This window comes from Syngnathoides biaculeatus, chromosome 15 (genome assembly GCF_019802595.1).
Source record: "Syngnathoides biaculeatus isolate LvHL_M chromosome 15, ASM1980259v1, whole genome shotgun sequence".
Taxonomy (NCBI): Eukaryota; Metazoa; Chordata; class Actinopteri; order Syngnathiformes; family Syngnathidae; genus Syngnathoides; species Syngnathoides biaculeatus.
The window spans coordinates 4,545,982-4,572,210 of record NC_084654.1 but is presented as its reverse complement, the minus strand read 5'-3'; the positions used below and the strand labels follow the sequence as shown (position 1 = coordinate 4,572,210).

The following is a 26,229-nucleotide window of genomic DNA, read 5'->3' as shown; positions in this document are numbered from 1 at the left end:
ATGTACCCAACAGCAATACCCATTAAGAAACTGATCGTATCATCATTTCAAGAAAGTCTTCAAATGCTTGATAAAAAAGCCTTTCAAACCAGAAAAAGGTAATGAACAAGTCCAATGAATCGCTGTCTTTCTATCTGTCTCTGTTTCTATGTAAAAAACCTGACCAAAGTGACCCACATAAAACCGCAGCACTCATTTTCTTGAAATGGTTTTCTAGACGAAGTTCACCCATGACCTCCAATGGTGGCTTTGCGATCCATCGACAGGCTGAGACAGAGGCCCTAGAAATAGGACACGCCGCTGAGATTTTTCAGTCAACTCTGCAAAACCTTCACAAAAAACTGAAGCAGAGGTATAAAAGGGATGTCACAGAAAGAGGTAGGCTCACTTTCGATAGTAAAAAAAAAAAAAAAAGAACTTGAGGCCAGACAATGTTTAGCCATTTCACTTTCTCTTAAACAGGTTGATGTTTTTCCTTCTGATGCTTACATGAATCTCTGACATGTCTCTTTTCACAAAGGTTTACTTACCTGGGAGCATGTGGAGCTGATCGCAGAGCTATCAGGATGTCCACCTCCAGTGCATCCAGCCATCTGCCAGTATAGTCACCTCAGCAAATATCGTTCCATCACTGGCATGTGCAACAACAGGTGGTTAAGTGATGCAATTGCCTCGATGCACAAAAATATCTAAAAATTATACCATAAAGCAATTGCACTTACTTCACCAAAGAGAGCTATTAGCACACGGTGTTTGCTTGCTTCCATTCAAGGCAGGCCCAAAAATGAAGAATATACGACTCAGGTAGTTTTGGGACTGGCAAAATGACGGTAAGGACTGGAATACTGTGTGGTACCAAAACTCTAGCCCTTCTGATAAAACACTTGGCCGCTTGGCTGCCCCCCCCGCCCCAGCCACTAAAATTGGGCTACAATATACATGCAACGTGTGATAAAGGTATGATTCTTCAGTTAAAAATTGTGTTTTCGTGTTGTAGTCTTTTTTTTTTTAGATTAACATTTACGCACTCTAAAAGAAGAAAATGTCCCAAAATATACTATACTGCCAAAGGTATTTGGCACCTGTCTCGACTCACATATGACTGCTATTCCCTTCTAAATCCATATGGTTTAATGTGGATGGTCAACCCTTTGCAGCTGCAACATGTCCAACTCTTGTGGAAATGCTTTCAAAAAGGTTTAGGAGTGAGTTTATGGTAATTTTATCCATTCTTCTTGGAGCATATTTGTGAGGTCACACACGGACCACTGACCACTGAAAATCAACACAAAGGTAGTCTATGGGGTTTAAGGCAGGACTTTGTGGAGGCCAGTTAAATTCATCCACACCAAAATCTGTCATCCATTTCTTTATAAACCTGGTGCTCAGCAACAGTCATCTTTGGGATATTTTTTTACCCCTCTCACCAAAGCCCTTCTCCCCCGATTGTTCAGTGTGCTGGATGAGCTTCCTTAGGAAAGCTTCTGGTCGTCTCAAACGTCTTCCATGAAAATATTACAGAGGGCACTGTGTCTTGAGGAACCTGAAGTGCAGTGGAACTTGTTTTGTAACCTTGGCGAGATCTGTACCTTGACACAATTCTATCTTAGCTCTTCAGGCAGTTCATTTGATCTCGTGACTCATTTGCTCTTACATGCACCGTAAAGACCTGTAATCAAGTCCAATCAGTATCATCAAACACAGCTGGACTTCAATGAAGGTGTACAACAATCTCATGGGTGAGCAGAAGAAATGGACACCACCAGAGTTTAATATTTGAGTTTCACAGCAAAGGGTCTGAATACTTCTTTAATTTGTTCTTTTTATTGTACATTTGCGAAAGTTGCAACCATAAATATTTTCTTCTCTCAATTTGGGATTCTGTGTGGACAGTACATTAATGAGGGAAAAATGTAACCTAAATTATTGTAGGAAAGGGCTTTTTTAAGGGGTTCTGAATACTTTGCGTACCCACTGAAATGTAAGAAAGAGAAACTCATTCATTTTGGCAGTCTCATCTAATAAATGACATGATGGAGGTGTGCTACTGACTTGAAAGGCATATTTTACTGTTGCTTTTTGAACATTCCTGGCATTGAACTATTGACGTTTGACTGTTGTTGATCAAATGTCAATATTAATTGTTATTTTGCCAGGTACAATCCTCTATGGGGAGCAGCCAACACCCCTTTGGTCAGGTGGCTTCCACCTCACTATGAAGATGGCCTGCGACAACCCAAAGGTTGGAACAGAGGAAGGCTCTATAACGGGTTCGAGCTCCCCATGGTAAGCTGCAAAATTATTTGCTAAGGAACAAAAAAAAATTTTCAGTGATCAAATAAAAAACTCAATGTAGCATGTTACATACCATTGACTGCTCTCCAGTTAATGTAGCACACCACCATGGCGCCAACTTTCGACTGGTTAGAGCGTCTGGCTCACAGTTAAGGTGATCGAGGTTTAAATCCTGGCCCCATCTGTGTGGAGTTTGCATGTTCTTCCTGTGCCTGTGTGGGTTTTCTCCGAGTACTCTAGTTTCTTCCAAGATCCCCCAAAAAGCCGCACTCACAATCACACCTTGGGGCAATTTAGTGTCCAATTAATGTTGCATGTTTTTGGGATGTGGGAGGAAACCAGAGTGCCCGGAGAAAAATGACACAAGTACCAGGAGAGCATGCAAACTCCACATAGGCGGGTCCAGGATTAAACCCGGAATTCTGAGACCAACGCTTTACAGCTGTTCCACTGTGCCGCCCAAAACATGCATTGCACGTTAATTGAAGACTGTAAATTGTCCTTAGGTGTTATTTTGAGTCTAGATGGTAGTTTGTCTCTATGTACCCTGCAATTGGCTGGCAACCAGTTCAGGGTGTACCCCACTTCCTGCCCAACGATAGCTGGGATAGACTCCAGTGTGGGATAAGTGGCTCAGATAATCCATGTATAGTCAAAAGGTGTTACTTTTGCATTGAATGTCACTTTTAATATGTAGTCCCATTATGTACATCCAGCCATCCATTTTCTGAGCCGCTTATCCTCACGAGGGTCGTGGGAGTGCTGGAGCCTCATTTCAAATTCAATTCAAAACACTTTATATGTTCCCGCAGGGCAATTCAAAGGGCATGAAAAGCAGCATTAGGCCAGTCAGACACCAGAAAGGGGTACTCAATGTGTTGATCGTGAGGCAGTTTTGGTCGATCTCGTGATGGCGTGCCAAAAAAAAAAAAAAATTATCCCATCATCTCTTTGCTTGATTCAGGTGGTGCAGATACGTTGATCGCACGCACATAAAAGCAAGCTGGCCTCCTATTTACGGTCTCTCATTTGCTTTCTCCACGGCAGTCGCGCCGATGCTAGTTATTATTTTTCTTTCAACTACAGGTAGTTTTGGAATTTGCACTCATTCGCACCAACAATTTGTATACTCTGCTCTGAAAGTATTGAAAACATTGAGGCCTGTTCGTTTAATTTTGCTGCACTTTTTGCTTTGATGACCATGAGACATTAGATCACCATTTCAGCTTTTATTTCTAGCTACATATTTGGTACACAACTTAGATGTAGAACCTTTTGTTGGACCCACCCATTTTTAATGTGAGCAGAATTGTTTGAACGTGACTGACATAAAACGCCTACAGTCTTTAGTTTTACGCGAGATCCTTCAACAATTTATACTACACTGCAATAATACCTCACTACAACTTCAAGAACTATATATATATATATATATATATATATATATATATATATATATATACACACACACACACACACACACACATATATATGTATATATAAATCGTATACATGTATATAACTTTTGTCCAAAGAGACCAGCTTGAAGTTTTTTTTTTCCTTAATAAAAACTGTACTTTATGTTTACTTGGGTTATGTTTGTCTGACATTTACATTTATTTCATTATCTTAAACATTCTAGAGGGCAAATTATGCAAAAATACAAGATTTTTAGAAGGTTTTTTCATTTTTTTGTGGCAAAAAAAAATTAATGACCCCCTCTAAATAAATTTCAAGTTTCATTCACTTCTGTTTCGTTCATGTCTAGCAGTATCAATACTTTAGATGAGATTAAAAAAATCTAAGATGAACTTTTCGTCTGTTTTTAATGGCCCAAAAAATGTTTTTAAATGAAAATAAAGGGAATGGCCTCACTGTTCCAACATATTTGAAGTGGAATATCCAGGTATACTGTACCCATTAACTCCTGCCACATTCTTTTACCCTGGGGAAAAAAATATTCATGTCTGCTATAAATGAAAGTACTCACTGTATTTTTTTAAATGTCAACAGCCAAAGAAAGTGAGCAGAAACATCATGGAGAGCTCTCGCAAATGTACAGATGATACCTACTCTCATATGCTTGTGGAGTGGGGCCAGTACATTGACCATGACATAACGCTGACTCCTCAAAGCCCTGGGAAACCCGGAGATGACTGCCTGAACACTTGTAAAAATATCTATCCCTGCTTTCCGATCCAGGTAAACTGCAACTAAAACCTTTTCTAATCCATCGGAGTGCTGTGTTCCAAATAGGTTTTTGCATTTGAATTTTTCTAGGTTTAAATTATTTTACTCTGGAGTAGATTGGAAGAGGCGGAAGCTGTAAAGTGTTGGCCTCACAGTTGTGAGGACCCGGGTTCAATCCCAGCCCTCCCTGTGTGGAGTTTGCATGTTCTTCGTGGGTTTTCTGTGGGTGCTCCAGTTTCCTTCCGCATCCCAAAAACATGCAACATTAATTAGACACTCTAAATTGCCCCTAGGTGTGATTTTAAGTGCGATTGTTGTCTGTCTCCATGTCGCCTACGATTGGCTGGCGACCAGTTCAGGGTATACCCTGCCTCCTGCCCAATGACAGCTGGGATAGGCTCCAGCATTCCCACAACATTCATGAGGATAAGCAGCTGAGAAAATGGATGGATGGATAGATTGGAAGAGAAATGGAGTTGGAGTTATTTTAAAGGAAGCGTTACCTAAGAATGTCTTGGAGGTGAAAAGAGTATCAGATCAAGTGATGAGGCTGAAACTTGAAATTGAGGGTGTGTATAATATGATTAGTAGTTATGCCCCACAGGTAGGTTATGACCTAGAGGTGAAAGAGAAAATCTGGAAGAAACTATATATATATATATATATATATATATAAGGAACATAGGGTGACCAAGATTTGTGATTATCTTGAGACAGCTCTTTTGTCTTTCCCATCATGACTTGTGTCTTCAATAACACCTTGGAAATAGGGCATGAAATATAGTTTGACTTGATTTGTAAATCATTGTATTGTTTTTAATGTTCAACACAATGTCCTCACCTCATTGGAATTGGGTTTGTCATATTTTTTTTTCTGCAGGAGCATGATAACCTCTCAAGTACAAAAATCTGTATGCCTTTTAATCGCTCTTTACCAGCCTGCTTCAACGGGTTTAGACCTGACATCTCTCAAGCCTTGCAACAACAACAGATGAATGCGATCTCATCCTTCATCGATGGTTCTGTTGTTTATGGCTCTAGTCCAAAAGTGAACAACTTTCTTCGAGATCTCCATGGGCATAATGGGAAACTAACTGTTAATGATCATTTTAAGGACAGCAAAGGAAGACCATACCTAGCTTTCGAAGAATCTCTGCAATCAGTCTGTCTCCATCATGAGGAAACTTTGGCATGTTTCTGTGCTGGTGACAGCCGGGTCAACGAGGGCCTGCCTCTGGCCAGTTTGCACATCCTCTGGTTGAGGCAACACAATCAAATAGCAGAGACACTTAAACACCTCAATGGTCACTGGAATGGAGAGACGATATATGAAGAAACACGAAAGATAATTGGAGCTCTGCACCAGGTAAAGTAAATTATGCACACAATAAAATGAAGTGTCCACTGATTTTTGTTCCACCTGTCCTGGCATGGTTGATAACTATTTCTTGAGATTGAAAATGCAAACTTTGACAGACTTTAATGACATATAGTCGTGAAGATGCACAGATACCTCTAACTTGTGTAAGAAACGTTAACTTCTATTTGAAGTAAAACAAGATGCTGTTCTCCTTTTTCTCCTAATGAAATTAATACAGTGAAGCATTGGGTTATGAAAAAAATAAAAGCAATATTTTCAATTGCAATTTATGGAAATGAGGGTCACTGATAATATAGTGGTACACATGCCTGACTTTGGTACGGGCAGCGCGGCATCAGTTCCCGCTCTGTGATGGTGTCAATATGTGCCCTGTAACTGACTCGTGACCAGTAAAGTGTAACCCTCCTTTCACCTGACGTTAGCTGGGATAGGCTCCAGAACTCCCTCTATGCATTCTTCCCTCACTCCTGAACAAACCCAATGATATTTGAACTGACCCCGAGAGGGCACTCCACCCTTTTCTGACCAAGGATTATGGTCTCAGATTTGGAGATGCTGATTCTCATCCCAGCTGCATCCCACTCGGCTGTGAATCATTCAAGTTATATTTGGAGATCACAGCTTGATGAACCCAGAATCCACATTGTCTTAAAAAAAGCAGAGACTGAGGCCCCCAAACCGGACGCCACCAAGGCTTGGCTGCGGCTAAAAATTCTGTCCATAAAAGTTATGAACATAATCGATGCTAAAGGCCATCCTTGGCAGAGTCCAACCCTCTGACTCTTTCTTACTACCAGGAATGCAAAACAAACTCTGGGACTGCTAGTGCAGGGACCCAACAGCTTGTATCCCTTTGTATGCCAGCCCCCACAGAAAGCCCCAAGGGGCACAGTCACCTTCTGCAAATCCACAAAACAGGTAGAGTGGTTGGGCGAACTCTCTGCATGCCTGCTCCTTCTGAATTGGAGATTTGTCTTCCCGATGGACCCTTGCCTCCAATACACCTGGAAAGACCTTACCAGGAAGGTTGTGCAGTGTGAGCTGACATACATCGACAGTGCCTTGTGAAAGTATTCTGCCCTCTTGAACTTTTCAACCTTTCGCGACATTTCAGGCTTCAAACATAAAGGTATAAAATTTATTTTTTTGTCAAGAATCAACAAGAAGTGTGAGACAGTCGTGAAGTGGAACAAAATTTATTGGATATTTGAAACTTTAACAAATAAAAACCTGAAAAGTGGGGCGTGCAATATTATTCAGTTTTGCTGCAATTACAGCTGCAAGTCACTTGGGCTATGTCTCTATCAGTTTTGCACATCGAGAGAGTGAAATTCTTGCCCATTCTTCCTTGCAAAACAGCTCAAGCTCAGTGAGGTTGGATAGAGAGCGTTTGTGAGCAGTCTTCAGCTCTGACCACAGATTCTCGATTGGATTCAGGTCTGGACTTTGACTTGGCCATTCTAACACCTGGATATGTTTATTTGTGAAGCATTGCATTGTTGACCTGGCTTTATGTTTTGGATCATTGTCCTGTTGGAAGATAAATCTCTGTCCCAGTCTCAGGTCTTTTGGGGACTCCAACAGGTTTTCTTCCAGAATGGTCCTGTATTTTGCTTCATTCATTTTTCCATCAATTTTAACCTTCGTCCATGTCCCTGCTGAAGAAAAGCAGGGCCAAACCAACAGGCTGGCACCACCATGTTTGACAGTGGGGATGGTGTGTTCAGGGTGATGAACTGTGTTGCTTTTACGCCAAACATATCGTTTTCCATTTTGGCCAAAAACTTCGATTTTGGTTTCATCTGAGCAGAGACACCTTCTTCCACATGTTTGGTGTGTCTCCCAGCTGGCTTGTGGCAATCTTTAAACGAGTCTTTTTATGGATATCTATTTATGGAGAAATGGCTTTTTTCTTGCCACTCTTCCATAAAGGCCAGATTTGTGCAGTGTACGACTGATTGTTGTCCTCTGTCCCACCTCAGCTCTAGATCTCTGCAGTTCAGCCAGAGTGATCATGGGCCTCTTGGGCGCATCTCTGATCAGTCTTCTCCTTGATGGCCAAGTCTTGGGAGATTTGCAGTGTTCTGATACTCCTTCCATTTCAATATGATTGCTTGCACAGTGCTCCTTGTGATGTTTAAAGCTTGGGAAATCTTTTTGGATCCAAATCTGGCTTTAAACTTCTCCACAACAGTATCTCAGACCTGCCTGGGATATTCCTTGGTCTTCATGATGGTCTCTGAACTTTAAACCGAACCCTGAGACTATCACAGAACAGGTGCATTTATACAGAGACTTGATTACACAAAGGCGGATTCTATTCATCATCAGTCAACATAGGATCATTCAGACATCCTCACTGAACCTCTGGAGTGAATTTGCTGCACTGAAAGTAGAGGGGGCGAATATTATTCCACGCCCCACTTTTCAGTTTATTTAAAAAGTACAAAATATTCAATTTTCCACTTCACGATTGTCTCACACTTGTTAATTCTTGACAAAAAAAAATGTAATTTTCTATCTGGACGTTTGAAGCCTGAAATTTGGCGAAAGGTTGAAAAGTTCAAGGGGGCCAAATACTTTCACAAGGCACTCTATCTATCCATCCATTTTGTGAGCTGTTTATCCTCACGAGGATTGCGATAGTGCTGGAGCCAATCCCAGCTTTCATCAGGCAGGAGCCAGGGTACGCCCTGAACCAGTTGGCAGCCAATCGCAGCCCACATGGAGACGGACACTCAGTCACAGCTAGCCACATTAGAGTGTGCAGAAAACACACATGTAATGTGTATGAATAAATGAATAAATCGAGTGAAGAAAATAAGTATTTGAAAACCCTGCTATATTGCAAGTTCTCTCACTTGGAAATCACGGAGGAGTCTGAAATTTTCATCGTTGGTGCATGTCCACTGTGAGAGAGATCATCTAAAAAGAAAAATCCATAAATCACAATGTATATTTTTTTAATGATTTATTTGTGATATAGCTGCAAATAAGTGTTTGAACACCTGTCTATCAGTTAGAATTCTGACCCTCAAAGACCTATTAGTCCGCCTTTAAAAGTCCACCTCCACTCCTTGTATTATCCTGAATCAGATGCACCTGTGTTTGTTTGTAAGCTTCATCAAGACACCTGTCCACCCCAAACAATCAGTTAGACACAAACTTGTAACATGGCCAAGACCAAAGACACCAGAGACAAAATTTTACAACTCCACACGACTAGAAAGGGCTACAGAGAAATGGCCAAGCAGCTTGGTGAAAAGAGGTCCACTGTTGGAGCAATCATTCGAAAATGGTAGACATGACAGTCAATCTCAATCAGAGTGGAGCCGCATGCAAGATATCACCTCGTGGAGTCTCAATGATCCTTAGAAAGGTGAGGAATCAGCCCAGGACTACACGACAGGACTTGGTCAATGACCTGAGCTGGGACCAACGTTTCCAAGGTGACTGTTGGTAATACACTAACACGTCATAATTTGAAATCATGCATGGCACGGAAGGTCCCCCGGCTGAAACCAGCACATGTCAAGGCCTGTATTAAGTTTGCCAATAACCATTTGGATGATACAGAGAAGTCATGGGAGAAAGTTTTGTGGTCAGATGAGACAAAAATTGAACTTTTTGGTCATAATTCCACTAATCATGTTTGGAGGAAGACGAATGATGAGTTCCATCCCAATAATACCATCCCTACTGTGAAGCATGGACGGGGGTGGTAGTATCATGCTTTGGTCATATTTCCATGAATCGTGTTTGGAGGAAGACAAGCGATGAGTTCATTCCCAAGAAAACCATCCATACTGTGAAGCATGGGTGGGGGGTGGGGTGTTAGCATCGTGCTTTGATGGCGATTTTCTGCACATGGGACAGGACAAGTGCACTGTATGAAGGAGAGGATGACCGCAGCCATGAATTGTGAGATTTTGGGGAACAACATCTTTCCCTCAGTCAGAGCATTGAAGATGGGTCGTGGCTGGGTCTATCAACATGACAGTGGCCCGAAGCACACAACCAGGAAAACCAAGAAGTGGCACCGTAAGAAGAATATTGAGGTTCTGTCATTGTCTAGACATTCTCCAGACCTAAAACCAATATCAAATCTTTGGAGGGAGCTGAAACTCCGTGTTTCTCAACGACAGCCCAGAAACGTGTCTGGTATAGAGCAGATCTGTGTGGAAATAGGCTAAAATCCCTCCTGCAGTGTGTGCAAACCTGGTGAACAACTACAAGAAACGTTTGACCTCTGTAATTGCACATAAAGGCTACAGTATCAAATATTAACATTGGTTTTCTCAGGTGTTCAAATACTCATTTGTAGCTGTATCACACAAATAAATCATTTAAAAAAGTCATACATTGTGATTTCTAGATTTTTCTTTTTAGATTATCTCTCTCACAGTGGTCATGCACCTACAATGAAAATGTCAGACACCTCCATGATTTCTAAATGGGAGAATTTGCAATATAGCAGGGTGTTCAAATACTTATTGACAAAGGTGACAAAGCATGTTTTCAATGGCGACTGTCCAAGTGTGACATCTGGAAATGACGTTGCATGCAATATAGCTGCCACTGGGATGTCGAGTGAGACTTTCGCAACTTTGCTCATTAATGACACGCTCTCTGCTCATTTTTTTTTTCATAGGGAGATTGAAGTGAAAAATATTACATGTAGTTTTCATAACAATATTCATTTTAAAATGTATATTTGGGTGTCAGTGTCACTTTAAGAACAAAGGCGATTTGCACTCCTCAGGGAATTATAGAGGAATAAAGTTGATGAGCCACACAATGAAGTTATAGGAAAGAGTAGTGGAGGCTAGACTCAGGACAGAAGTAAGTAGAGTAGGGTTAGATTAAACCCTAACCCTATTTGTCCTGCCTGATTGTTACAGTTTTCATCATAGGTGTATGTCCAATGTGAGAGAGATAATCCAAAAAGAAAAATCCAGAAATCACAGTGTATGATTTTTTTCAACCATTTATTTGTGTGATACAGCTGCAAATAAGTATTTGAACACCTGTCTATCAGCTAGAATTCTGACCCTCAAAGACCTGTTAGTCCGCCTTTAAAAGTCCACCTCCACTCCATGTATTATCCTGAATCAGATGCACCTGTATGAGGTCGTTCGCTGGATAAAGACACCTGTCCACCCCATATAATCAGTAAGACTCAAACTTGTAACTTGGCCAAGATCAAAGAGCTGTCCAAAGACACCAGAGACCATTTGGATGATACAGAGGGGTCATGGGAGAAGGTTTTGTGGTCAGATGAGAGCAAAATGGAACCTTTTGGTCAGAATTCCACTGACCATGTTTGGAGGAAGACGAATGATGACTTCCATCCCGAGAACACAATCCCTACTGTGAAAAATGGAGGGGGGTGGTCGTATCATGCTTCGGGGTGTTTTTCTGCACATGGGACAGGACGACTGCACTGTATGAAGGAGAGGACGACCACAGCCATATATTGTGAGATTTTGGGGAAGACCCTATTTCCCTCAGTCAGAGCATTAAAGATGGGTCATGGCTGGGTCTTTCAACATGACAATGACCCGAAGCACATAGGCAGGAAAACCAAGGAGTGGCTCTGTAAGAAGCATATCAAGGTTCTGGCATGGCCTAGCCAGTCTCCAGACCTAAACACAAGACAAAATCTTTGGAGGGAGCTGAAACTCCATGTTTCTCAGTGATAGCCCAGAAACTTGTCTGATCTAGAGAAGATCTGTGTGGAGGAGGGCCCAAAATCCCTCCTGTAGTGTGTGCAAACCTTATTTGCTGCTGTATCATACAAATAAATCATTAAAAATTTGTACATTGTGATTTCTTGATTTTTCTTTTTGGATTATCTCTCTCACAGTGGATATGCACCTACGATGAAAATTTCAGACCACTCTAGGATTTGTAAGTGGGCGAACTTGCAATATAGCAGGGTTTTCAAATACTTAATTTCTTCACTGTAGGCGCGTGGCATGGTGGAGCATCTGGTTGGAGCGTTGGCCTCACAGTTCTGAGGTGCCGTGTTCGATCCCAGACCTGCCTGTGTGGAGTTTGCATGTTCTCCCCGTGCCTGCGTGGGTTTTCTCCAGGCACTTTGGTTTCCTCCCACATCCCAAAAACATACAACATTAATTAGACACTCTAAATTGTCCCGAAGTGTGATTGTGAGTGTGACTGTTGTCTGTCTTGATGTGCCCTGCGATTGGCTGGCAACCAGTTCAGGGTGTACCCCGCCTCCTACCCCTTGGCACCTGGGATCACTCCAGCACTCCCCATGATCCTTGTGAGGATAAGCAGCTAAGGAAATGGATGGATGGATATATATTGCATATATATCCATCCATCCATTTTCTTAGCTGCTATTCATGTGCAACCAGTTCAGGGTGTACCCCGCTTCCTGCCCGTTGACAGCAGGGATCAGCTCCAGCACTTCCGCGACCCTTGTGAGTATAAGCGGCTAAGAAAATAAAGCGAATGGATAGTCTTTCTGATACAACTAACGGTTCATTTAAAGTTTGTCAGAAACTACAAAAGATTTGGTGGAGGTTATTATTTCATCCATCGGTGATCTGAGCCGCCTATCCCCACAAGTGTCATGGGGGTGCTGGAGCCTAACCCAGCTATTTTCGGGCTGGTTGCCAGACAATTGCACGACACATAGAAAAAAACAACCAATTGCACTCACCATCACACCTAAGGGTAATATAGAATTGCCAAACAACGCTTATTTTTGTGATGTGGGAGGAAAGATTAGAGCCACACAGGCAGGCCTGGGATTTGAACACCGGTTCTCAGAACTGTTAGGCAGACACTCAAACTAGTCATCCACTGTGCTGCTGTGATTATTTCAAGATAGAAAAATCAAATATGAAAGTATCTACTACATTTCTGTATATGATATATAGTATCTACTAAACGGAGGATATTTAAATCCTCTGTTGAACAAAAATGCTCATACAGTACCTCTATGTTTTTCTTTTTACATAAAATACTTTAATGTTACTGTATGTATCTAACACAATGTAATGATTTCAGCGTAAGACGCCAATTGTACGGTCTTATTGGGCTTTAGTTCAACTTTTAAAGCTAAATTTATTTGTTGTCTTTTTTTCCTTAGATTATAACCATGAGAGATTATATTCCAAAAATAATTGGTAAAGAATTTTTTGACAATTACATTGGACCCTATGAAGGATATGACCCAACTGTAGACCCATCTGCCTCAAATGTTTTCGCCACAGCGGCGTTCCGGTTTGGTCATGCAGCAATATCCCCGATCGTCAGGAGGCTCAATGAAAGCTACCAGGAGCATGAATCTTTCCCCAGCTTGTTGCTGCATGAAACCTTCTTTCGTCCATGGAGAATATTCAAAGAAGGTAAGAGTTATTTCATGAAAGTGGTTAGTTACCTTTCTTTCCATTTCTGTATTTTGCCAAATCTTCTGTATACATACATAAAACAAAAGCACAGATCATAACAATTCAAATATTTGACTTTTTTTTTTTGTTTGTTTAACTTTTCTTTTTCTGGTATAGGGATATTTTGTTGCAAATCCATCTGAAGATTGCCTTGCCAGTCTAAAGCCTTCCACTTCAGCCAAAATGTTTATAAAGTGTGTTTAGTATGTTTAGCATGTTTTCTTGCTGCTATCATGTGGTGCATCATCGATGAAGAGTTGAGAGCTTATCCCAGAAAAATGTATGGAAGCCCAAGCAATGACATTAGCACCACTTTATTTCACGGACTCGCTTGTATTTTTTGGATCATGAAAAACTACAGTACTTTCTCTACGCTTTAGTCTTCACATTAGTCCAGTAAACTTTGTTTCAGAATTTTTTTTAGGCTTATCTCTATTTTTCTCCGAAATTCAGCCCACCCTTCCTATTCTTGTGTTAATTAGTGTTTTGTATCTCATGGTGTTGCTTCTGTACTTTTGATTATCAACAGTTCTTCAAACAGTAGATTGTGATACCTTCACTCCTGGCCTCTGGATGTTTTTGTCGATGTAACGAACAGTTGTTTTTGGTCCTTCCAGACTGTTGTGTGTTATTTTAAGCAACAAACTGAAACAAAAATCATCGCTTTTTTAGGGGGGATTGACCCAATCCTGAGAGGTGCAATTGGAACAGAAGCAGCAGCCATTCATTCAAACAAATTGTTGGCGAACGAGCTGACAGAGAGGCTGGTTGTTTTAGCTATTCCACAACAAATGGACCTGGCTTCTTTAAACCTGCAGAGAGGACGAGATCATGGTCTCCAAGGTTTGTCTGGAACCTTTAACATTGTATGTTTTTGGTACTGTAAATCAATGCATTTCTCCTTACGCATACTGTAACTGCAGCAAACACCCAGCGATGTCAAGGAAACACATACTTTGTTTTTTATTCGTCAGAAATTGTAGAATACAGTGAGATGCGGCCCCTAAGGCCAAATATCAAAGATGAATCCATTTTCTGAGCCGCTTATCTTCACACACGTGGGAGTTCTGGAGCCTATCCCGGCTGTCATCGAGCAGGAGGGAGGGTACACCCTGAACTGGTTGCCAGCCAATTGCAGGACACACACAGTCACACCTAGGGGAAATAGTCTCCAATTGATGCATGGTTATGCATGGAGAAAACATGGTATACACTTTGTCTAACCGCTTATTTAATTGATGGATCCTCGAGAAATTTCATTTTATTTATTACATTAGACACCATGTAATTGGAAAAACATAGTTCTTTGGTGTTTTTCTCGCTGCAAAAATGTTTCACATCCTTGACAGCTCACCAACTCGTTTGGGGTCCCTATTTTTTCTTGTACTTAAAGGATGAAGCCAGCACCTGTTGAACATGCATTTCTCCTTGAAATCCTGGGGAAAATTCATCATTCAACACATTTTTCAGAAGAAAAGAATATTTTGATTAAACGTGTGATTAGAGATGGGAAACTTGATAAAGAAGGGCAAAAAATTAGAACCTGTTTAGCTAAAATGATATCTAATGCCTTGAAATGGAGAGCAAAACCAGAGACACGTGGCAGAAAACTGAAGACAAGCATCAAAACGGATCACAGCATAACCAAAATGGCAAAGGCTCACCCAATGATCAGATCCAGGATGATCAAAGACAGTCTGGAGTTCCCTCTAAATACTCTGACAGTGGGAAGATGTCTGTGTGAAGCTAATCTATTTACAAGAATCCCACGCCAAGTCCCTCTGTTAAAAAAAGGCATGTGCATAAGAGGCTACACTTGCCAAAGAACACATCAACTGGTTTAAAGGTCAAGGTCGAAAAGAGCTTCCGTGTCGGATGGGGCACATATGTCTCCCATAGTTAGGGTGCACCGCGTGTTTTCATTTCCGAATGTCCGGGTGACGTCACGGACGGAGGACACAGCCAATATGGTGACCACTTGGATATCGTAGAATGACACTTCTGCAACTTTGCGCATGGATGAGGCGCTCTCCGCTCACATTTATTTTTTCGTATAGACATTGAAGTGTTATATGTATTTTTCATTTCAATATCTATTTTAGAATGTTTATAGGGATGACAGACGGACTTTAAAGACACATGGAGGTACATTTTGTAGACTGATGAGAGTAAAATTGTTTTTTTAGGTAGAGGCGCCACAGACACTTTGTGAGACAACCCCCAAACTCTAAATTCAAGACACAGTACAGACAGTGAAACATGGTGGTGCAAGCATCATGATTTGAGCATGTTTCTCGTACTATGCTGTTGGGTCTATTTATCACATACCAGTAATAATGGATCAGTTTGCATATGTCAAAAGACTATAGGAGGTCATGTTGCCTTATGTTCAAGAGGAGATGCCCTTGAAATGGGTGTTTCAACAAGACAATGATCACAAACACGCTAGTAAACATGCAAAGTCTTGGTTCCAAACCAACAAAGTTAATGTCATGCAGTAGCCAGCTCAATCCCCGGACCTTCATCCAATCAACAATTTGTGAGGTCATGTAGAATGTCATTAAGGAATCTTGCAATGGAATAACAGATGAAAGGTGAAACAAGTTTGTTGACTCCATGCCACACAAATATGAAGCAGTTATAAAAAAAAAAAAAATTTGGTCGTACAACTAAATATTTGTTCATTGATCCAACGAATTGGTAAACCCTAGAAACACAAAAGTAGTTTTGAGTTTGTAAACTATTTTCTTAACACACCCCTTTCAACAAATTGCCCAATTGCACAGCCTGAAAATTCTGTATGTACATCATTAATGCTGGACCTAGTTGGTTTTCTGAGAATCTACTGGTAACTTGTTTGACATGAAGCAATAAAACATATACTGAAAACGTGAATTAATCTGGTTAGTCACATTGGACTGCTTTTATTTTGAACACTACTGTACAATAAATTTTGCTGCTCACTCAAAAATCATGATGCCCTCGCCTCGTGGGTGCCACTGTATCATATCTGACTGGAGGCACTTCTGAATAACGTACCTCTTTGTGTTACAACAGTGCAATGTCACTCGCTATCTACTTTTTTAGTTTATGTCCACTAAATTACCACTTTCGGCTGCAATGCCGTCTCCAGTTGGCTACCCGTAAGATGTTTCACACCAAACTCACCGCTTCTTGGATCGCTATTCCACGTTGCTACAGAAGCGATCTAGCTAATGTATAAATTGTGAGGAGTCAATACTCATATTTAATTTTTAAAAATCTGAATTACCTCAGCACATACATGCAGAGCAAAATATTTACTTACCATACCTAATAACATAAGAATAATACATCATGTTTTGAACATGGAAAGGAGCAAATTTTTTTGAGAAAAAAAGTGTCAGCCTTGGTCAACAAATACAGTACTTTATTGTGAGCAAAAGGCCAATTTAAAATCTCTGGAGAAAAATGTTAAGTTAAAATCGTAATTACATCAACCAGGACGTTCAAATTAGAAAATGTTGTGTATTGAAATGTGAATTTATCATCCACTCTGAGATTTAAGATGTTATGGCTCTCCAGGACAAATCGAGAATAGTGAGTATGTACTGTTGAAAGCTGTTCACCATATACCTTTCAGGATACAACGATTGGAGGGAATTTTGTGGAATCGAGCGCATCGGGACACTCGAACAATTTAAACGGGTTGTAAGTGATGCAAGTGTGGCTGAGAAGATACTTCAACTGTATAAACATCCTGACAACATTGACGTATGGCTGGGAGGACTTGTTGAGACATTTCTACCAGGCTCAAGAACTGGGTCTGTGTTTGCATGCCTGATTGCTAAGCAGATGAAAGCACTTCGTGACGGTGACAGGTGAGATCTACTATATATAAATAAATCTCCTGGTATTGTTTACGTTTGTCTTTTTTCCGGGCATCTCGGAACTCAAGTATCCAAGAGAGGACTTGCTAACCATTAGAGAGTCTTCTCTGGAGTTTTTCGAGAAGTCTCGCCAATTTGCTGAATCTTTTTCTGGAGTTACTCAACGCCGCACTCTTCAAGGCTTTGCGTTGGTGACGAAGAGGGATGCGAGCCAGTACCCAAGTTAAACTTCGGAAGAGGGGACATCGACTAGCGCTTCCGTCGATTCATCTCGCGAACCTACACTACCTAGCCAACAAAATGGATGAACTTCTGCTTCTGATCAAGACCTGCAAAGACTATGGATGTTCTGCTGCCCTGCGCTTCATGGACACTTGGCTTTGTGGATGCATCCCAGATGCTGGCATCACACTCCCGGGCTTTCAACTTCATTGTGTGGACCGCGTCCCGGAGCTAACACGGAAATCGAAAGGTGGTGGAATATGCTTCTATATCAATGAGAAATGGTGCACAGACATTACACTGCTCAGCACACACTGCAGCCCGTTTTTAGAATTGTTGTTTTTTAACTGTAAGACGTTTTATTTGCCATGTGAGTTCGCATTTTTCACTCTAGTCAGTGTTTACATTCCGCCTCAAGCTAGCATGAAAGCAGCACTGCTCGCGCTCGCTGGGCAGGTAAACAAGATTGAAAAAAAAACCCATCGAGATTCACTGCTCATTATCTGAGGAAATTTTAACACAGCTAAACTTAACCACAAACTCCCTAAATATAACCAGCATGTGAAATGTCCAAGGAGGGGAAATAACACGCTAGACAACTGTTCCACATCCATTAAAAACGTGTATCGGGCAAACCCCCGCACACCCATTGGCTCCTCTGATCACTGCTTGCTGTACTTAATACCGACATACAGGGAAGCACTTAAATGTGCAAAGCCTTGAGTAAAATCATTTAAAAAGTGAATCAACAAGGCAAAATTAGAACTTCAAAACTGCTTTGACAGCTCAGACTGGAGACTGCAGCCGAGATGAATACACGGATATTGTTACCGCGTTTTCTGTGAGGAGGAGTGTGTGCCAACAAAAACATTTCGCATGTTTAATAACAATGAGCTTTGGTTTTCAGCTAGACTTGGGAAACTCCGCCAGGCTAAAGAGATTGCATATCCCAATGGGGAAAGGGCCCTCTTCAATCGCACTAGAAACCAGCACTCCACGCACCCACCAAACTGCACCACAAGCCCCACCACCTTCCACTCCACCTTTTAACATCCATGAAAGGGACGTTAGACAGATCCTCAAAAAAACATTCAACAAAGCGCCGGGCCCAGACCTTGTGTCCCCATGCTGGCTCAAAGTCTGCGCAAACCAACTTACTCCAGTCTTCTTAAAGATCTTCAACAGGTCTCTACAACTGTGTGAAGTAGCAACCTGCTTCAAATGTTCCACCATTATACCATTCCCCAAAAAAGCAACAGTCTGAAGTCTTAATAACTACAGGCCTGCCTGTTGCCTTGACATCTGTGGAACGCTTTGTGCTGGATCATCTCAAGAGCATCACCGGCTGGACCCACGGCAGTTTACCTATTGAGCTAACAGCTCTGAGGATGATGCCGTCAACATGGGTCTGCACTTGATCCTTGAACATCTCGACAGCAAGGGTACCTTTGCGAGGATCCTGTTCGTGGACTTCAGCTCTGCTTTTAACACCATTATCCCTAAACTCCTCCTCCTCTCCTCCAAACTTCTCTACCTCAGCATCTCACCTGCCATCTCCCGGTAGATCTACAACTTCCTGACAGGCAGGACAGCAGGTGAGGCTGGGGGACACCAACTCATCCACGTGCACTATCAGCGCCGGGGCACCCCATTGTTGTGTCCTCTCCCCTCTGCTCTTCTTGCTCTACACTAACAACTGCACCTCGTGGCCCCTTACTGTCAAACGCCTGAAGTTTGCAGATGACACCACGGTCATTGGCCTCATCAAAGACTGCAGCGAGTCTGCGTATCGGCAAGATGTGGCGAGACTGGAGTTTTGGTGTGGTCAACACAATCTGCCGTTGAACACTCTACAAAATGTAGAGATGATTGTGGACTTCTGGAGGCATCCTTCACCACAGCTGCCCCTGACACTGTTAAACTGTCTTATGTCAACAGTTGAGACCTTCAAGTTCTTGCGAATTACAATGTCAGAGGACCTGAAGGAGGAGACGAACATCAACTCCATCCTCAAAAAAGCCCAGCAAACGGTGTACTTCTTGTGGCTTCTGAGGAAGAACAGCCCGTCACATGAGCTGCTGAGACAGTTCAATGCAGCAGTCCTCCAATCAGTGCTGTGAACATCCATCACAGTCTGGTTTGGGGGCCGACACAAAAAGGACAAACTCCCACTGCAATGGAAAATCAAAAAATGGGTTAACGGATGGTTGGCACCACCACTCTAACTCCTACTATGGACTTGCACACAGTGCGAAGTAGGTTTAGAACAGGCAGGATCCTTTTGGATACTCCACATCCTGGCCACCAGCTCTTCCACCTCCTTCCGTCGGGAAAGCACTAAAGATAAATGCAAGTCAAAATTAGCAGGCATTCAAGCATTTTTCCCCTCTGGCAATTAAGTCATTAAATTCTTGTTCAACATATTTTCGGTCACTCACTCACATCCTGCCGGTCCAATCAATATTAGTGTTACTAATATATTTTGTAACCTGTTGCACGATTCATCACTTTAACCTGCTACCTTTGCACAATTGTCATTGCACTGGTCTATAACGGTAACCACAAACGGGTAAAGGGACTCAAAGTGGGACGTTGACACACTTATCTCTGACCTGTTCTAAATGAAGATTTTACATCTTGCACAACTCTTAGAAGGAATATCCATTCATTTAACCCTAACCTATCCATCGAGGGGGAAACAACTTCAGCAGGGATACACAGACTTCTCTTTCCCCAGCCACTTCTTCCAGCTCTTCCGGAGGGATCCCGAGGTTTTCCCAGGCCAGCCGAGAGACATAGTTTCTCCAGCGTGTCCTGGGTCGTCCCCAAGTCTCTTTTCGGTGGGATATACCCGGAACACCTCACCAGGGAAGCGTCCAGGAGGCATCCGAATCAGATGCCCCAGCCACATCATCTGGCTCCTCTCAATGCGAAGGAGCATGGTCTCAGATTTAGAGGTGCTGATTCTCATCCCAGCCGCTTCACACTCAACTGTGAACTGCTCTCGCGAGAGCTGGACATCATGGCTTGATGAAGCAAACAGAACCACATCATCTGCAAATAGCAGAGATGCGATGCTGACGCCACCAAACTAGACACACTCTATGCCTCGGTTGCGCCTAGAGATTCTGTCCATAAAAGTTATGAACAAAATTGGTCACAAAGAGCAGCCTTAGCGGAGTCCAACTCTCACCGGAAATGAGTCTGACTTATTGCCGGCAATGTGGACCAAACTCTGACAGCGGTCGTACAGACACCGAACAGCCCGTATCAGGGGGTTCGGTACCCCGTACTCCCAAAGAACCCCCCATGAAGACTCCCCAAGGGACACAGTCGAACGGTTTCTCAAAGTCGAAAAAACACATGTACGCTGGTTGGGCGAACTGCCATGCACCTTCAAGGATCCTGCCAAGGGTGTAGAGCTGCCACATTGGTCCTCCTGAATCTGAGATTCAATCTCCCAACAGACCCTCCTTTCCAGCATGCCTGAATAGACCTTACCAGGGAGGCTGAGGAGTGTGATCCCCCCATAGTTGGAAGACACCCTCCGGTCCCCCTTCTTAAAAAGGGGGACCACCACCCAGTCTGCCAATCAAGAGGCACTGTCCCCTATGTTCACACGATGTTGCAAAGGTGTTTTAACCAGCACCACAACATTCAGAGCCTTTAGGAACTCCGGGCCACCAGGGAGCTTTTTAACCACCTCGGCGACCTCAACCCCAGAGATAGAAGAGCCCGCCTCAGAGCACCCAGACTCAGCTTCCTCATTGGAAGGGGTCTTGGTGGAATTGAGGAGGTCTTCAAAGTATTCTCCCCACCGATTCACAACATCCCGAGTTGAGGTCAGCAGTGCCTCATCCCCACCATACACAGTGTTGATGGTGCACTGCTTCCTCCTCCTGAGACGCCGGATGGTGGACCAAAATTTCCTCGAAGCCGTCCTGAAGTCATTCTCCATGGCCTGGCCGAACCCCTCCCACACCTGGCTTTTTGCCTGTGAAGCTGCATTCCACTTGGCCAGCCGGTACTTATCAGCTGCCTCGGGAGTCCCACAGGGCCGATAGGGCTCCTTCTTCAGCTTGACAGCATCCCTCACTGTTGGTGTCCACCAATATGTTCGGGGTTGCTGCCACGACAGGCACCGACCATCTTATGGCCACAGCTCGTCGTCCACTCAGACTCAATGTCCCCCGGGACGTGAGCAAAGTTCTTTTGGAGAGGGGACTTGAAATCCCTTCTGACAGGGGCATCTGCCAGTCGTTCCCAGCAGACCCTCAGAATATGTTTGGGCATCTTCCCCCACCATCAGAGATGATCAGTTGACAGCTCCGCCCCTCTCTTCACCCGAGTGTCCAAGACATGTGGGCGCAAGTCAGATGACACGACCACAAAGTCGATCATCGAACTGCGACCTAGGGTGTCCTGGTGCCAGGTGCACATGGGGACACCCTTATGCCTGAACATGGTGTTCGTTATGGACAATCCGTGATGAGCACAGAAGTCCAGAAACATAACTCTACTCAAGTTCTGATCGGTGTGGTTTTTTTTTGTCTGATTGGATTGTTAGACTATGAATATTTCCAATTGAAATTTGGACTAACACCCACTTTCAACAAGAATTAAAAAGTTGTAGATGGTCACGGTGTTGTTCATACTTTGAACGTAATTTAATTTTTGTTCTATGTCAAAATCATGAACGCAAGATGCTTTATGCACCTGACTTCAATTGTCACATTATACACTTTCAATATTTCAAGACTTGAAGAAGCAGGTTTTACTTTATACACAAGGTTTAAATACATCCATTCTTTTTTTTTTCAAGGTTTTGGTGGGAAGCAGATGGTATGTTCAGCCAACCGCAAAAGGATGAACTTATAAAAGTTTCACTGGCAAAGATAATCTGTGACAATACTGACATCAAAGAGGTCCCACCAGATGCCTTCATATTTGGGAAGTACCCATCAGATTACATCTCATGTGATGATTTACCAGAAGTGAATTTGGAGGCATGGAGAGAGGAAGAAAGGGAAGGTATGCGGACCAATGCACCACATCTGAGTGACGTCAGGAACCAGATGCACTAACACATGATCCCTTGATATCCATGGCCAATGAACTTAAGCGTTGACTTCAGGCGCGCTCATACAGCAGCGGAGTTCGGGCCATGCCACCATCGCCTGCTCTAAGTAATGCGACCGCCATCGGTTGCAGAACGGATGGGCCTAAACGTCACAGGGCTTACGGCGATCCCAGTACTTAGGGCAGGTGACAGTGGTTTGGTCTCTTAGCCAATCGGGACACAGAACACAAAGGGTTCTGGGGAAGGCTGAGGGGAAGGCTCAGGTTTCCCGTAGCGAATCAGGATACAGAACTCAATGTGTATGAGTGCGCTTTAAAAAACAAAAAAAGCCTGCTAGACTGTTAAAAAAAAAATAAAAATCACACCGCCCCCAAAAAATGTGTGATTGCGATGCCATGTAACGTGAACTGCATTGTAGTGACTGAACACACACTAACATATTTTATATTACATATATATGAATAATCATATTACTTAATAATTTTCTCAGTTTTTCAGTTTTTGTTACGTGGCAGCCATTTTCTCAAGTCATTTTTTTCCCTCATTAATATACACACAGCACTCAACCTTGACAAAAAAACAGCAATGTTGAAATTTTTGCAAAGTCATTATAAATGACAAAGAGAAACATAACGCAGTCATAAATATTCAGACCCTTTGCTAAGACTCATATATTTAACTTGGGTGCTGTGCATTTCTTCTGATCATCCTCGAGATGGTTCTACACCTTCATTAGAATCTAGCTGTGTTTGATTATACCGAATGGACGTGATGAGATAAACCACACACGTCTATATAAGACCTTATACATAGCTCACAATGCATGTCAGACCAAAATGAATATCATGAGCGCAAAGGAACTGCCTCAAGAGCTCAGAGAGAATTGTGACAAGGCACAGATTTAGCCAAGGTTATACAAAAAACAATTCTGCAGCACTTAAGTTTCCTCAGAGAACAGTGGACTCCATAATCCTTTAATGGAAGACATTTGGAACAACTCGAACCCTTCCTAGAGCTGGCTGTCTGGCCAAACACCAATCAGGGGAGAAAAGCCGAGGTCAAAGGTAAGGAAATACCCAAAGACCAGTGTGGGAGAAAGTTCTACAAAGTCAACCATTACTGCAATCAGCCGTTTCCGGCTGTGAGCCGACGGAAGCCTCTCCTTGGTGCAAGGCAGGAAAGCCTGCATTGAGTTTGTTATAAAAAACCTGAAGTAGTCCAAATCGGTAAGAAATAAAATTTCACCACTCCCCGCGATCCTTGTGAGGATAAGCGGCTAAGAAAAATGGATGGGTGGATGGATGTATGGATGGAAACCTTCTCCAGAGTGCTCATAGACCTAAGATTGGGCCGAAGGTTCACCTTCCAACAAGACGTGACATGATGATAATCACACAGCTAAAATGATGAAGGAGTGGGTTCAGAAACATTCTGTTCAATTGCATTGTGGCTGTTCTTGAATAGCCCAGCCAGAACCCCAACCTAAACCCAATTGAGCATCTCTGGAGGGACCTGAAAATGGCTGTCCACCACAAATGTTCAACCATCCAACCTGACAGAACTGGAGAGGCTCTGCATAGAGGAATGGCAGATGATCCCCAAATCCAGGGAAACTTGTTACATCAGTCCCAAAAATATTCATGGCTGTATTCCTTCAAGCAGGTGCTTCTACTAAATACTGAATAAAGGGATTGAATACTTATGGATGTGTGGGATATCACTTTTTTAATGAAACAATTTTTGTCAGTATGGGGCACTGTGTGTATGTATATTAATGAGGAAAAATAACTCAGATGATAATAGCAAATGGCTGCAATATAACAAAGTGAAAATTTTAAGTTGTCTGAATATTTTCCGTACTCACTATATGTTACAAATCTTTATGTAATTCAGACACATTTTTGTTGCTATTTCATGTTTTGAGCATGGAGAGCAGCAAAATGTTTTCCCCACTATTTTTGATCATTTTAGGGGTACGCATTGTACTCAAGCAGGCCCATTATAAACATGACATTTTCTTACTCAGGTTGATCACCACTTTGAATTTTAGTATTTAGGAATTACTATTTGAAGAAAGAAGTTTAGCAACTGAAATTAATAAAATTGTTTTGGATCAGGATTAATTGGAAACTCTAAATTGCAACTGAAATCGTTAGCATGTGTTTTTTTTTTTTTTTTTTAAAGAAACAATTGCATCAGCTGTGCTTGACAATGCATCTTTTCTTGAAAACTGGACCACAAGTGACTAATAAGCCAATCTAAAATCTCTGGAGAAAATGTTTATTTAGAATTGTTATTACATCAACCATTCCAATTAGACCATCTTGTTTCTTAACATGAGAATGTATGATCCACTCCCAGATTTAAAACGTTGTGGCTCTCCAGGCCAGATCGAGAATGGCGATTACGAACTGTTATCTGCATCTGGCAAACTGGTGGCCCTGTACTCCTGTTACCATGGCTTTAAATTAATGGGTGACGCTCTAATTGTTTGTGAAGGAAATCAGTGGAGCGACAAACTTCCCCATTGTGAAGACATGTGCGACATTTAGCGTAAGTACTGATTTTCAAATAGTAGTCTTGACTGTAGCTTTTGGCGCACATCTCTCTACTTAGAAACAGTTTCCTTCTCCATGTGACTGGAGCTTCATAGCCATCTGCTGCTACAAATACAGAAAGTGCTCCCTGAAATTAATGTTCATGTATTTAATAAACTACTTAGCTTGGCTAGCAATACTCATGCAATTTAATCTTCTCAGGAAATGTTTTGAAAGGTTGTGACAATGGACCACATCCCCCCCACTTGGAATCCTGTAATTCTCATTTGGTTCCTTAAAGACAATGTATTTTAAATAATGTATTTAAATACTTTTTCAAAATAAATTTGATCTGAAGTCTGAGTCTGAGACTATACATCCCAGTTTTGTTACAAGTGACTCATGAAATAGCCAGCAAGAAAGTGGGCAAAGTGATCAAAATATTATTTGTCAAGTGTTGTTCCTTTAACATTAAACTCATCTGACAAGTGTCTGTACTTGGCCCACAACTGACATAAGGGCCTGTCTCCCTTCATTTAAATCTCACCAAAAATCTCTGCTGCATAAATTGTTTTACAGAATCTAATTTCCTGTTCATTTTATTTGACAAATACAACAGGCAGGGTACATGCATGATAGGTAAATTGAAGACTAAATGTTCCATAGATTGAATGTGAGTGCTAATGGTTAACTGTACCCTGCAGTTGATTGGCAACCAGTTCCGGGTGTACGCTGCCTCCTACCCAAAGATAGCTGGCAAGACCTTCAGCACTCCCGTGACCCTTGTGAGGATAAGCAACTCATGAAATGCAAGGAGGGATGTCTGTGTCATATCTCTAACTGTCCACTGATTCAGTTTCACCTTTGTTGGATCATCTATATGTTGCAATTTCATGTTCTCAAATTGTTGTATGGTTTTTATTGTTACTCTGGTTCCCCCCTCCCCCTCAGTGGTTTATTGAACTGACTTTAAATTTGCCATAGGTGTGAAGACTCGTGAAAGGTTATTTATACTGATCTAGACCCCAATAACAGCCAGGGGCGGCTTATTCTACATTTCCAATAGCCGAAATAACCTTTAAAAAAAGCTTGAATATTAAATGTGTGTGGTGAAAATACTTTATTAAATCTGCTAACATTGACAACACTGCAGTGCACTAATGATTCTTAAAGGGTGGTTTGCATGAACAATGTATCCAAGAGGTCATTTAATATGTACTCTATTTTGACA

The 26,229-nt window shown here is 42.1% G+C and overlaps 1 protein-coding gene across 1 annotated transcript; it reads left to right on the top strand.

Moving 5' to 3' along the window:
* On the top strand, nucleotides 1-25,836 carry tpo (thyroid peroxidase). Its single transcript, XM_061844318.1, has 12 exons — nucleotides 1-98; nucleotides 218-378; nucleotides 521-650; nucleotides 2,157-2,286; nucleotides 4,309-4,497; nucleotides 5,366-5,851; nucleotides 12,990-13,248; nucleotides 13,963-14,133; nucleotides 16,913-17,150; nucleotides 22,204-22,412; nucleotides 24,823-25,014; nucleotides 25,703-25,836. The coding sequence occupies exons 1-11, from the start codon at nucleotides 1-3 to the stop codon at nucleotides 25,011-25,013; spliced, it is 2,262 nt and encodes a 753-aa protein (XP_061700302.1). The 3' UTR covers nucleotide 25,014; nucleotides 25,703-25,836.
* Nucleotides 25,837-26,229: the final 393 nt, after the last annotated feature.